Source organism: Halichoerus grypus, chromosome 12, assembly GCF_964656455.1.
Source record: "Halichoerus grypus chromosome 12, mHalGry1.hap1.1, whole genome shotgun sequence".
Taxonomy (NCBI): domain Eukaryota; kingdom Metazoa; phylum Chordata; class Mammalia; order Carnivora; family Phocidae; genus Halichoerus; species Halichoerus grypus.
This window is the reverse complement of record NC_135723.1, coordinates 95,835,497-95,850,956: the sequence shown is the minus strand read 5'-3', so window position 1 is coordinate 95,850,956 and position 15,460 is coordinate 95,835,497. Positions and strand designations below refer to the sequence as shown.

The 15,460-nt window shown below is 38.2% G+C and overlaps 1 protein-coding gene across 11 annotated transcripts in view; it reads left to right on the top strand.

The window, feature by feature from the left end:
- Window positions 1–15,460, top strand: part of TPK1 (thiamin pyrophosphokinase 1) — a 338,615-nt gene that overhangs the window by 180,543 nt on the left and 142,612 nt on the right. For all 11 annotated transcript variants that reach the window (XM_078059678.1, XM_078059685.1, XM_078059677.1 and 8 more), the window contains one exon: window positions 12,797–12,943. In XM_078059678.1, coding sequence (XP_077915804.1) covers window positions 12,797–12,943 — 147 coding nt within the window. The remainder of the gene's footprint in view (window positions 1–12,796; window positions 12,944–15,460) is intronic.

The window sequence follows — 15,460 nt, the reverse complement described above, 5'->3', positions numbered from 1 at the left end:
CATTCTGTTCCCATGACTGTCTGCTTTCCCAGAGCAGTTCTGCTTAGCATTCCACGGTCAGCGTGCTTGTCCATAATGGCAAGTGGCATACTAAAATCCAGATGCCTGAGTAGAAGTCAGGTGATTGCAGCTCCTTTCCTGGATCCACAGTGTACCTTCCCCTTCAACATGTATATGAATTCATGTAATTTCCAATACAAACAACTGGATCGAGATATTTTGAAACACATTAGGAAATAGGAATATCTGAATGCAAAGTACACTGATTGCATTTTAATTCTGTCTTCTCATCCATTTCTACTAGAGATTTTATTTTAAAGATTTTATTCATCTATTTGACAGAGAGAGACACAGCGAGAGAGGGAACACAAGCAGGGGGAGTGGGAGAGGGAGAAGCAGGCCTCCCACCAAACAGGGAGCCCGATGTGGGGCTCGAACCCAAGACCCTGGGATCATGACCCGAGCCGAAGGCAAACGCTTAATGACTGAGCCACCCAGGTGCCCCTCTACTAGAGATTTTATTTTTATTTTATTTTTTTTAAGATGTTATTTATTTATTTGATAGAGATAGAGAGAGGGAGAGCACAAGCAGGGGGAGCGGCAGGCAGAGGGAGAGGGAGAAGCAGGCTCCCCGCCGAGGAAGGAGCCCGACGTGGGGCTTGATCCCAGGACCTCGGGACCATGACCTGAGCCGAAGGCAGCCACTTAACCGACTGAGCCACCCAGGTGCCCCTCTACTAGAGATTTTAGATGCTTATAAAATAGACACTAAATATTCTGACTCTTTAAAGCATTCATATAAATAAAGTAAATTATTTCAGAAAGAGAAAATTATTATTGAACAAATGTTTTATCACAAATTACACTCAGTTTATTATGATGCTCTTGGATATGGAATACATTTTGCAAAATGTAAATAATAGCATTGCTTACAACATTAAGGTGAATGAGGATGATGAGATGATCGTCTATTTTGTGTACCTGTATTAGGTAAAGTACACTTACTCACTTTGCAAAAAATTAAGCTTTAAGTAATTAATGTCACTGCAGTAACAATTTTAACATTCTCATTTGGCATTGTAAAATGGTCAAATGCATATCTAGAAACCAGAGTGTTAATGACCAAGTGCAGAATTTGCAGTCAGAATGTTCTCTATTCTCCTAGAAGGTGGGAAGGGAATAATTAATATAAACTATTTATATTGCTCCAGATTGCAAAACCTCAGGATGCCATGACAGCAAGTCTGATAGCCACCTATTTTAAACTGGTCAATAAAAAATGAAGAGAGTTTTATACCACTAAACTTTGGGACAATAATGCACTCAAAGTACTGCAAATAGCTAAATCCAATCCATCTAGACATGGAAACCAAGAGTTTCATTTATCACTTTGGACAAGAATATGCAGCGAAGACTTCTTTTATGGTTGAAGCAAAGCAAGAAATATTGTTGTGTAAAAACGAATCCTGATGATGCAAGAGAGGATAATTGCTATTAAGAAATGATCTGCCAGGGCGCCTGGGTGGCTCAGTTGGTTAAGTGACTGCCTTCGGCTCAGGTCATGATCCTGGAGTCCCGGGATCGAGTCCCACATCGGGCTCCCTGCTCGGCAGGGAGTCTGCTTCTCCCTGTCCCACTCCCCCCTCTTGTGCTCTCTCTCTCTCTCACTCTCTCTCTCAAATAAAAAAAAAAAAAAAGAAAGAAATGATCTGCCAGTGCAGAAGTACTCATCATCCGGGAACAAAGTATTTCTTACCAAAGTCAGTCTGTTTGCAGAAAGGTTTGGACAATTACCTGTCTCTTCTCACCTCGCTCAGTAGGTGAAAACGACTAAAGAAAGTAGGTACAGGTTCATGTCCCAGTTTCCACAGAATGGGAAGAATGACTGCTTAGTGCTCTTTCAAATATTCAGCTTCTACAGGGAAACATGTATGTTAGAGAGTTTTTAGCCAGAGTGAAAAGTATCTGGTCTGTGTTAAACAGGAGGCTCAAGAACGCAGAATGGAATTTTTTCATTCTTCTACCGAGCAATCATTTAGCTTCTGTGGACAAAATCATATAATGCAAATTGTAATAGCCTTTCAAACTCTACTTCCAAATAGCTGATTCTTTCTGAATATGCTATAAATGATCTTTTGATTTTTTATTTTACACTAAATACCAACTGTGTTGAAGATGCTATGTGAGGTATTCTGGCTATTCTAAACCACAAGTAATACATTTTTCCATTTCTCAGGACCCCCACAATTCAAAAGGAACACCTTTGTGAATACCTTTTCCCTAGAAATATCTTCATATCCTGATAATGTGAGAGGTTTGGAGACCATAATTACCTCCAGTAGACTTATAATATCCATGTACTTATTTATACAAACTGTGACTTTATGTAATTTTACTTACTCATAAATATATTCCTGACTCTTCAAAGAGTTTAATTTTCAGCAGATAATAGAATAAAATCATGTAAAAAAAAATCCATTAGTGTGTTTATTTATTCTGTCCAACTCTCCTTGGCACTCACTTCCTGATACAGAAAAATGTGAACACATGCAAATTAGCTCTTGCCATCCCTTGGTGTATTTACTTGGGAAGGAAAAATAATGCATTTCCACATTTTTGTATATATCACCGTGTTGTTTTGTTTATATGGAAAAGATGTCTCATCCCCAGGGATCTCATTGATATGGCTTGAACCTATAGTCCAGTTAATCAAGGATATATTAGTACTCAGGACAGATCTGTGAGGAAAGACAGAACTACTACTAAAATCAGACTTGAAATGTTTAAAAAAATTCAAAGCTTTGTCCGGGGCCAACCAAAAGAGTATTGCCTTATTATGGGAATGAACTCACTCATGGTCCTTTACTCCCTCATGACCAGGGTACCTGACATTCAAGTGCTTCAGGCGTTCTTCATGGCAAGTCTGAGAGTCAGCAAAGAAAAATTCAAACACTGTGTGCAGAAAGAACTCTGAGGATGAGAACTGTTCGTGGCATTTGTCATTGTTAGATTGTTTGTGGTTCATATATGGAGAATCTTTAATCTCTAGACGAGGAATTTGAATTTTGATCTACAGGTGATGGTAATCCACTAAAGAATTTTGAATGGAAAACCATAAGATAATTTTGAGAAACAGCATAATGGTTGTATGCAAGCTGAATTAAAGGACAGAAATTACAATGACACAAATAAAAGAACCGATTACAGGATGCTTTGAAGAATAACTCTTTAGGCATTTTCCCCATCAAGAATTTGAGAAAGGAATAGGGACCATAAAAATAGACAAAGTCTATACTTGATAATGATTTGGTCTTGTTTGCCAAAGAGTTACAGAGTGAAACTGTAACTGTTTAGCTAATCATTCAGCTGACAAAAGTCCTTTATGTGTATCCAGGTATTCTGCTAAGTATTGTAGGTTGAAAAGTGCATACTGAGTGAGACAGTTTCTGACTCTTAAGAATGTGCGGCCTTTGGAGTAGATGCTTTTGTTAAGCAGATTATCCTGATATGTTGTCAGTGATGCTGTAGTTGAAGTCTGATGGGACCCATGAGAAGCCCCTTGGGAGCAAACCTTCTCCACAGTCCACTCTCCTTGAGCAAGCCAAATTAAAAGCTATCCGGAGTGAGGGGAGTGTTTCATTCTGAGTATTTAGGGTGAAAGGAAAACTCATAGGTTTGGGATGTCAAAGGGTAGGCAATACTGAAAGTACATGCAAGATAACAGAGAATGAACCAGTAGGGAGGGGACCACACACACACACACACACACACACACACACACAGCCTTACTGGGACAGGTCAGTCTCTCCTGGCCGCCCCCTCCGCTGACTTGGAGCCAGAGTGTCCAGGACCTCTGCCAGCAAGAGTGCCTTCCAGTCTGCACAAGGAGGTTGGAGTCCCCTCTGCTGAGCTCTCTAGAGAGGCACAGGGCATAGTAAGTGCCCCATGGTCAGTGAGAGTGTGGGCTGCCTGGGCTTTTATGCTAAAACTTTTACCAGGGGATTATGGTTTATAGCAGTCAGGAGTCTTAGTATAGATCCTTATCTGTGCCTTCGTAGTTTTTCTCTCAAATGCAGACAAGCTTGGATACATCAATCACTTTCCAGTGATATAAATAGGTCCCTTCCTCCTCTCTCTCTTTTTTTTAACTTTAACAGGTTCAAAAACAAGTTTTGTATAAACACGTTTATGACATTTCTTAATAACATATTTACAATTTGACAAAATTGGAAAAAATACTCTGTTCAAACAAATTCATTTTTTTTTTAGAAAGTGGAGGTAGGCATCCTTTGAAAATGCTTACACTAATCACACTCTTAACCCTGAATTTTCTTAGATTTCTCATCTGTGAATGGAAGACTCATTATCTTGCCATTGCAACAGGCATTATTTCTTTCTCACCCAAACAGGCTTTCATTAAACTGTGACTCAATGAGCATGGTTGAAATTTAAATGGGATCCCTCTAGTCATATTTTCACAAGCTGCCATTCAGCTAGGTATATTCTGTGTTTGTAAGTAGAGTTATCTTCTGATACCATGAAATCTGTGGTCTTTAATTTCCTTGGTGTCTCATTTTACTTTATATCAATCTCTGGAATTCCTTTATAGGCTTATTAAAACATTTTGACATTGCTGATTTTTGGGTCCGTTTATAGTTTTTGCTCTATCTTGATCCAGCTTTTTCCTTCATGGCCTGTGTTGGGTTTTCTATCTTCAAATAAGAGCATCAAACAATTGGACCAAAGAATCTCATCATCCTATTTAAGCCTAACTATAATACAGTACAGATCTTTGAAAGTTAAGGGAGGCATAAGAATAACATCTAAATTTTTTGAGCCCTTAGTGTTTACTTTTGTTAAGTTGGCTAGGCTAATGTTAGTTATAATTCTCAAACAGTAGGGTAAACATATGTCTTGGTTTACATAGGCATGGTCTTGGTTTATGCTTGTATTCTTGGTGTAATTATATATAATGTCCCCCTTTTACTTTCAGAAGTGTCTCAGTTTGTATGGTAAATTGTATGGTCACCCTGTTTATCAGGGAGAGCCATAAAGAAATTGTCCATTTATGCAACTCTAGAATTCAATTTATGGAAAGTAAATGTAATTAAAATATGCTGACAGCCACTGTCTCTGCTGTGGACTTCATGCATGCTGTGTCTGTCTTTTTGAGGACAAATGGAGAAAAACATGTCATTTGTTTACTGAAAGGTTTTTACTGCTGTAATAGAAAAAATGAAATTGCTTCTACTTTTAGTGTTCTATATCCCTTAACCAGTCTTGTCATGATTCTATTAAGGCAAATTATGCAAAGCTAAGGTTTTCATTTATTTTTCTGAACAAAATAGACACCGTTTTTTATTTAACCTGTTAGAGTGGAAACCAGAGAACCTTATGTGGACTGTTAGAAGTGAAAGGAATCTTGAGAAATACATTAATGAATCTGGTTGGTCCCTTACCTTTATAGATGAGCCACCTAAGTCACAAGGAGATTATGTAACTGGTATGTGGTTACCTGGCTTTTGAAAGAATATACCATACTATAGTCAGATCTCTAATATCTTCATCCAGGGTTTTAGGCTTCCTTTTGCCACACACGATTGCCTATGAAAGGCAGAAGGCAACCCTATTCTCACAACACTCTCCCTTGCCAGCAAAAAAAGCCCATGAAAATACCCTGACTTGATTGTAGGAAATAAATAGAAAACAGAAGTTGATTTTTTACATTTTACATTTTATATATACATTTTATATATTATAGAATATGGCCTAATAGGCATGTGTTGGTTACTTGTGTGTATATGTGCACAAATACAATATAATACAATATTTAAAATGTTTTCTTCATGGGGCTATTAAGATTGTAACACTTCTTTAGAATTACAAATATTGAGTCCTTGGTACATCACAATCAGTAGAAAACATGTTAGCCTCTGAGACTGGCTTCTATTCTTTAGAGAATAGCAGGCATATTAAAAAAAAAAAAATGACTTGCCCTAGACCATGTATGCCCTCCCTGCTAGTGCCCTCTGAAATTCATGGTTCATTCTCACTAAAATCTCCTGTACGTGCAGGGTCCTTATCTCCAGCATAAATTGGGCTTTTCCCTAAGGACGGCAATTCTCTGTAGTCCTAGTGGTGCTGTTGTTTCGTTTTGTTTTGTTTCTCCCACTACTTTTTCTAGAATGGGCTCTGGAAGTTAGAGGTAGGTGTCTTCACTGCTGTTTGCCGTTTTTTGATTTGTCCTGTCCAAAACTCTAGCCATTCATCACTTGAGTACGTGAAATGTAGCTGATTCAAATTGAGACATGTTATTAGCGTAAAGTACATTGACAGTTTTGGAGACCAGGTTTGAAAAAATGTAAAATATCTCCTTCTTGTTACCAGCTTTATTGAGATATAACTGATATATAACTTTGTATAAATTTAAGGCATACAACATGATGATTTGATACACAGATGTATTAATAGAGTTAATGAACACCTCTATCACCTCACATAATTACCTTTTGTTTTATTTTGACTTTTTGGTATGGTAAGAACATTTAAGATTTACTGTTTTAACAACTTTCAAGTATATAATACAATATTGGTAACTTTGGTCACCATGCTGTACATTAGATCCCAGAACTTACTCATCTGATAACTGGGGGTTTGTACCCTGTGACCAACATCTTTCTTTTTCCCACCACCAGCGTCTGGCAACCATCATTCTACTCTCTGTTTCTGCGAGTTTGGCTTTTTTTAGATTCCATAGAAGAGATCATACGATATTTGTCTTTCTTTGTCTGACTTACTTCATTTAGCATAATGCTTTCGTGGTCCATCCATGTAGTTCTTACTGGTAGGATTTCCTTTTTTCTCGTGGCTGAATAATAGAACTAATTTACATTTCTCTGATGATTAATGATGTTTGGCATCTTTTCATGTACCTGATGGCCATTTGTACATCTTTAGAAAGTGGCTAGTAAGCTCCTCTGCCCATTTTTTAATCAGGTTGATGGGTTTTTGCTATTGAATTATATGAGTTCCTTATACATTTTGGATATTAATTTCTCATCAGATAGATGATTTGCAAATATTTTCTTCTATAACAAAAACTGCCTTTTCCTCCTGTTGATTGTTTATTTTGCTGTGTAGAAGCTTTTTAGTTTGGTGCAGTCTCACTTTTTAATTTTTGCTTTTGTTGCTTATGCTTTTAGTGTCATCTCTAAAAAATGGTTGACAAGACCAATGTCAGGGGTCTTTTTCCCTATGTTTTCTTCTAGAGGTTTTATAGTTTCAAGTCTTATGTTTAAGTCTTCAATTTATTTTGAGTTAATTTTTGTGAGTGGTATAAGATAAGGGTCCAATTTTATTCTTCTGCATGTGATTGTCCAGTTTTCCTAACATCTCAGTATTTTTAATACAGATTACATCTTAAAATACATATTTAGATGTAATGCATTAAAATATATTTTAAAATTAATTTTACCTCTTTTTAAAAACTTTTAAAATATAGTTCTTGAGCATTTAAAATTGCCTATATGTATCCCCTTATATTTACATTAGACAGTACTGTTTTATTCCTTTCTTCTTTTGCCCTAAAAACTTTAGTTCTCAACCTCATGGCAACTTAATCGCTCATTGCTGCAGTCCTCATCGTGACAGTCTTGGTCATTTCCCCTCCTGTCTTGATCAAGTAAACTTCTAGGTCACCAAAGGTCACCAATACTTTCTTCAGCAGTACTGTCTTGATTCATGGTAAGTTCTGTATATACTTGAATGAACCTTCCAATACATAGACCTCTTGTTTCCTTAAACTTATCCCCTCTGGTTATCTTATTTACTTTTTTAACTAAATTACTCAATTCAGTGAACACACCTAGACCTTGTTGATAGCAAGTTTTATAAGCCCTCCATAACCTCTGTTTTATCTATTTGTCTCACTTTTTTGTAGCCTGACTCCAGCAGTTCTTCAACTCAACCAGTACTCTGATCCATTGACCGTGTTCTTTTGCTCTCCTCCAATCCCTGTTTCATTTTTTCATTTATTCAAAAAAATACCTACTGGACACCTGTTATGTGCCCCTTCTTGTGATGTAACGCTGGCTGACACCCCCTGGCGATTTTGGTGGCTTGAGCCGTAGTTGTGATGAGGTGGTGGGTATTGAGAAGTGGAGAAATTCTGGACACATACTAACTTTTGGAAATACATAGATCATGTCCTTCCTCTGCTCATAACGGCTCCCCATTTAATGCCTGTAAAAGTCGGGGACTATGGCTTAACAAGTCTCTATGAATTTAATACTTACATTTTACTCTGATTTCTCCCACTAATTTCTCATTTAATTTTAGCAGCTAGCCTCCTGATACTCTTTGAAAATGCCTGGGGCCATGTCACTGCTTCAGGGCCTTAACATAGTCAGTCTGCTGTCTGAAGAACCTGCCCCAGGTATCCGCACACATGGCCACCTCCCTCATCTCTTCTGGGTCTTTGTGCTACTCTAGTATTTTTGCAATGTAGTCTGCCCTAACGCCTATCTATCTATCTATCTATCTATCTATCTATTTATTTATTTTTAAAATTTTATTATGTTATGTTAATCACCGTACAGTACATCATTAGTTTTTGATGTAGTGTTCCATGATTCATTGTTTGTGTATAACACCCAGTGCTCGATGAAGTACGTGCCCTCCTTAATACCCATCACCTAGCTCCTATTTAAAGTGGAAGCATGTTCCCAACCTGTCATTTTTGGTCTCCCCTCTCCTGCTCTGTTATTCTCCCAATTTTAACACTTACCAGCATTTCACATCCTAACTAACAGACTTATTTGTATGTCTGTCAATTGTGTATTATCCTCCATTTGAATGTCAACACCATGAAGGCAGGGGTTTTTGTCTTCTTTACTGATACATCATAAGTGTTTAGAATAGCACCTAACACATGGTAAATGACCCATAAATATTGCCAGAACTAACACATATGAAATAAGTTACTTTTTTCAAAAGCCACAGACTATTTGAACCCTTGTTAAGTAGGGAAGTACTCTTGTAGGAATGAGATGATGTTAACTCAGCCTAACAAATAGCTTCTTGCCTCTCTGGTTATTTATTCAGTTTTTCCTGAGTTTTTATATGCTTAGGGGAAGCTCAGTAAATACTTGGTGTCTGCTCTGTTGTGAACACTGCAGCTAGCATCTGGGATACATGGGCCTCTTCTAGAAGGAGATATACTCAAGTATATCAACAGTTATAACAAAGTGCGACTGGGTATATTGTAAAGAATAATTATGTTACTTAAATTGGGAATTTTGTCTGATGCAGACACAGACATCTGAAATTAAAGGCCTTGTTATACATACAGGTCCTAGAAAGGAAGGCATGGTGTGCCATGCTGGGGGCTGCATGGGAGGAGTGCCCAGCAAGCAGGCTCAAACAGGTCGGGAGCTGGGAGATAGAGCGAGGCCCCATGGGAAGTGCTTTATTGGGAGTCAAGCAAAGGCTTGAGAGGATTTCATTGGTCTGTTTGAATGTCACTAGGTCACAGTCTGGAAGGCAAGAAGGGGAAACTTGTGGCAGGGACCAGCCTTATCACCCTGTGCACCTGTTCACCTGGGCCGGGGCTCACAGACTGTCTGAAGATGTTGAAGCCTCAGGAAATACAAAGTTTTAAAAACTTACCACACACTGGGTGAAATTAGAAATAAATGCAAAAGGCTTTGGATCCACACAGAAGAGTCACCCTGGGCAGTCTGCAAATGGTCTGTTTCAGATTGAACGCTGTCCTAGTGGCACTGTAGTCCTAAAGGCATAACTGTAGCCTCGTAAAACCCTCGTGAATGTGCAGGGGTGCTGTCACTCTCTCGTCTCTCTCTGTGAACACCTGACGCCCTACTTACAGCCAGAGCCAGAGAGCTGCAGAAACCTCTCAGGCTGACCCTCCCTGTCCTGCCTGCAGCCCCCATTGATCCTCTAATGTTTTTAATCAGTCTTGCTAAATACTTCCTGTAGGGAGAATGAGTAGTGATGAGAAGTAATCTTGTGGCTTCTTTATCCTGAAAAATTCAGTCACTGATCTACAGATACTGCTTATTCATCATGATGCCCCAGTGCAGAAGAGGGGGTTAAATTTCAGCCTTAAAGGTTATGGGATCCCTCAAGGCTTAGAGTATAGTAATGAAAAATTGAGAACCTAAAAAGGGATTCTGGAATCTGCGTAGTGAATAAACTCTCACCAGCCTTGCTTCTGATGTGAATTTAGGATTATGTACGTAAGAATATGCCATGTGCTTTTTACTGGAGCCTTAGCAGTTTTGCTAGATTTCATATATAACATCTTTGAATGTCCTTTTCTTCAGTTTAGAGCATATTCTCTCTAGTCTTTCTGAGGCAGTATATAATTTCTGGGCCGATTCCCCACTGGTCTGGAGTGGCCTTACTAATAAATCCTCCTAGTTAAGATTAAGAGCCATTTCCCTGACCTGATACCCCAAACAGAAGCAGTCTCCTCGGCAGGTCTAAGCCTAACTGCTTACAAGTTACCCTCTTCCTCAGAGGGTTAACAGATGTCCCTGTCTTTGCCTATGTATTCAGAGTAATACATGCTTCCCAGGGTGCGTGCTCTTCCTGGACCCCAAATCTAATGCTTTGAGTCCTTGAAAGATCTGCAAAACTAGTATCCTAAGACAGGCACACCACACAGGTGTGGCATGAAACATCTTATCCAAAGTAAAAATTCCTGTTCTCCCTACATTCTGATGAAGTCAGAAACAGAAAACTCATTTCAAATGTCTTGGTTCTTCTGTGTAATTTACCTTTTGTGTTTTTATGGGACCCCATTCTGATTTACATATTCCCACAATATAGCAATTAAGCTATTTCTTCCTTAAGCGGTGTGTCATTTCTTGCAGTGTCTTCACTTACTCTTTCATCAAACACTTGGCTGTCTTTGATGTGTTAGACACTGTTTAGAGACCAGGGCTCTAACAACGGGACCGGAGAAGCACAGCCTCTGGCTCCATGGACTTCATACACTTACTGTTCCTCTAAGAGTGGTACAGGTCATATGGGTGCTTGGTTAACATGGTATTCTTTTAAAATCATGGCATCTTTATGGACTAAATGTTATTTAAGTTTTTTTTTCATGAACTATTTTAAAAACCTAAAAACCACATACTCCCTGTTTTTAAACAATATCTATTTTATTCCAGATGGAGTGATTATTATTACAGTCCGTTTTTATTGTTCGTAAGGTTTTCTTGTAATATTTTAATTAAGCTCTTCAAGACTTCCTCTTCCACAATGACTATATCCGCTTTGACTGTGTTGATGCATTATGAGATTAGGATGAGTAGAAGAAGGCGCATAGGGTCAAGGGAGGAGGCAATGCGTCGTGTCCTGTTCTCAAGCCCATTGTCAGCTGCTTTTTGCAGGAGAAGGTTACTTTACTCCCTTTCACTTCCCCACAGCCCATCTTTACCCTTTGTCTTATATAGAAAGAAAGCAGCAAAGTAATTTTATATATTAATATCCTGGAAATATATTTTCAACAACAGGGGAATGTTTAAATAAATTATACTTTAGTTATAGGAAATGCTGTCTTGAAAGTGTTAAGTAGGAAAATAACATATCAAACTATAGGTAATAATAACAAAAATGTTAAAAATATATGACTATAATAATACCAAAAATAATACGGCAATAGAATAAGAGCTAATATTTTTTATTATTTGTTAAATTTTTATTTAAATTCCATTTTTGTTAACATATACTGTATTATTAGTTTCAGGGGTAGAATTTAGTGACTCATCAGTTGTATATAACACCCAGTACTCACCACATCAACTGCCCTCCTTAGTGCCCATCACCCAGTTACCCCATCCCCCTACCCATCTCCCCGCCAGCAATCCTCATCTGTTTTAAAAAAGGGAAAATAATATAAAGCTGTATTGGCATAAAAATATCTGGAACCCTCAGTTTGTTTCCTGGAGTTAGGAGCCTCTTATGGTTTGCTGCCCTCTGTTTTCATCTTATTTTTCTTTCACTTTCCCTGTGTTCATCTGTTTTGTTTCTTAAGTTACACATATGAGTGAAATCATATGGTATCTTTCTCTGACTGACTTATTTCGCTTAGCATAATACCCTCTAGTTCCATCCACATCGTTGCAAATGGCAAGAGAATAATGGCTAATATTTTTTAAACAATCACTATGTCATGAACATGTTCTAAATGCTTTACACTTAACTCCTCTAATTACCTCATTTAAACCCTGCAACAACCTTATCAATTGGCAAATACTATCCAATTTTTGCACGTGAACATAAAAATGAAGCCCTGAGAGTTTAGGCAACATTGCTAGGTTCAGTAAAAAGATGGTACAGGTCTTCAAGATACTTGAATTCTAGTGGGGCGACGACCTGTGTGTTATTAGAAGAGACCACGGGTATGCTATGGGGATGGACGGGAGAGGCACCAGCTGCGAAATCAGGGACGATTCCAAATGGAAGGAACACATAAACAGAGATGTAAAGGAAGAGTTGACTAGTTTTCCAGGTCAACAGGCAGATGGGAAAAGCATAAAATTTGTACTTGAAAGAGTTGGTCTCGAAATGTGACTGCTACTCACCAATTATGTGACTTTAAACAAGTAACTTCATTCCTTCATCTGAACAACAGAAGTGATATCTACCATTTCTCTATGGCTTATCACATAAAATAGAGTATTGAAAGCTCTTTTTCATTGTTAGATGCTATTTAATTATTGAAAATACTTTAAGTATGTGACTTTCAGTTTTGTTTTGCCTTGCTTAGGTGGATGTCATTGTGACCTTGGGAGGTCTTGGTGGGCGTTTTGACCAGATTATGGCATCTGTGAGCACCCTATTCCAAGCTACGTGCATCACTCCTGTGCCAATTATAATAATCCAAGAGGAATCTCTCATCTACCTGCTTCAGCCAGTAAGTGAAGAATAAATATAATGTCAGCACTTTGCTTCCACAGAACTTTTAACATTTGAGTGGACTTGCAGAAAACATGAGCCTACTGTGTGTCTTCGAAGTTGACCCATGAGTGAAGTTGACCATGTTTACCTACTTGTGTTTACCCTGGTCTCCTGCCTCAGAGCATGGAACAGCAAAAATGTGCAGGAGACGCCTCAAAGTTTTCATTTTGTTATGCCCAGAAAAAAAATATCTTGTAACTTTTAATTAAATTGATTAAGAATTAAATTTAACACTTTTGCATTTTGAGCAGCTGAATGTGAATGCCACTTGAGAAAAATCTCAACAGAGGAAACACAAAGCTTGGCAAATATTTCAAATGGAATTCTCATATATTTTCAGTGTTGTCATTATAATTGGAAACTGGATTTGATTTTGTTAAGCACTGAAAAGAAAATCTTTAGCTTTTACTCTTCATAAGTTGCCTGCTTATTAATTTCACTGCCTCGGAATAAATTCTAATGATCATATCATTCACTTCCCATGATGAATATCGAGGAAATTTTCTATCAACATAGTGCTTAGAACAGAATTCTTATTAAATAAGTTTTATAAGGTTGATCCGTGAGTTCCTCTACAAAAATAATCATTTGGTAACATTTTTAGAAGATAGTGGACAGTTGTTCCTTTTTGCCTCTCATTGTGATGTACTGCTTACAGCGTTGCCCCGCCCGTCTGCTGCCCCCCCGTCTGCAGCCCCCTGTCTGCAGCACGTCATTACCTCACAATTGTCGTTCGGTTCATGTAGGCACAATGCATGCTCCCTGTTGTTCGGCCAGCTTCGCATTTTTTTTTTCCTGGCTCTTTGCATTGCCTAGCTTTGCTGTTTTCTGGAACACTTCCTATGAGATGTGAAAAGGGGGCTGAAGAATTCCGTTTTCAAACTCAATAATGTCCATTTATTTAGTCAACAACCATTATGGAGCGCCTGCTATTTATTCCACCGCTAGGCAGTCGAGGACTAAGAAAACTAGTTATGTGATCTCTGCTCTCTAGCGAAGAAGTCATTTATGAAAACATAAACATAAAGCTCCGTTAAAAGATTGGTACATAAATGAGATGAAAGATATGATTTGGTCATAAGTATAGTAAGGAAAGTCCACTGAGAGGCACTCACATTTTATTCACTCAGTTAATTCAACAAATACTTACCGGTTACCTGCTGTGTACACCAGGCATTTACTTACCAGGGACATGGCAGCCAACTAAAGAGACAAAATCCCTGGTTTTCATTCTCTTGAGGCTACATTGGAGCAGGATCTTCAAGGATGAGTGGATGTTTGCTGTGGGAGATGGTGAGGAAGCCACACAAGGTGGAAGGAGCCACTAAAGAAAGGTACAGGCACAGGGCATGTCTTAGGATCTGCCGTATGGAAAATGCCAGGGAGATGAGACTAGAAAACTACTTAGATCATGAAGAGCCTTGAATTCCGCACTGTGGAGTGTGGACGTTTTTGCTGTAGGTAATGGGAAGTCATTAAAATATTTCACTTAGTGCTATGACATGAGCAGCTATGCTTCTTAGATTTCTAATTATGTGTTTGTTAAATACCTGTTAATCTCCTAACAATTTCTGAAGCGTGAAACTTTCTACTATTATAAATCATTGAGCTTTATTATATTATATTGAGCTGATAGTGTGATTGCTAAAGTAGTCACCTGTAACTTGCTGTAGGTAGATATTCTAGTTAATAGATTACTAGTGGAAGCTGCAGTACAATAATTTTTAAAAAGTAAAAAAGGGAAGATTAACTGATAGAAAAAGCCATATCTGAAAAAATGACTTTTGCCCTTAAGAATTGTTCAGTGTGTTTGGTGTTCTGTACCATCGTTGTAATGTGTATAACTGTGGACTTCCTAAGATGCCTCCAGCCAGGGAGGGATTCACTGGATTTCCTCCATCTACAGGTTGCTGTCTGTCGTCCGTTTGGAAAACTCAGCCATTAGTTTTTCAGATATTGTCTCAGGACTATTCTTCTCCCTTCCTTGGCAACTCCAATTAACTGTAATTAAGATCCTCCAGTTTTATCATGTGTATCTCAAAACTTCTCTTTCACGTTTTGTCTGCTTTAACCTCCCCGGGCTGCATTCTGAAGCTCATCACCTGTATTCTGTACCACTCTTCTGCTTTAGCCATGTCTATTTTGCTGCTAAAACCATCCACAGAGTTTTAAATTCCTCCCATGATTCTTCTTTCTTATATGCTTGTCCTCTACTCACTTTTTCAAGACCCTTTCTTTAAAACATAATTGTCATACTTACTTTATTGTCAAGAGTAATTCTAATACCTGTGGTCTTTATAAGTCCACTGTCTTGTATTCACTTTCACTTTTATATTTTGTAACCTCGATTCCTTCTGTGTGTTATGATTTTTGTCCATGACCTTATATTTCTGGGAACTTCACCTGTGAGAATTATTTGAAGTGTGAGTTAAAAGTGAGTCCACGGAGAATTTAGAGCAGACTCCTAGCCCAG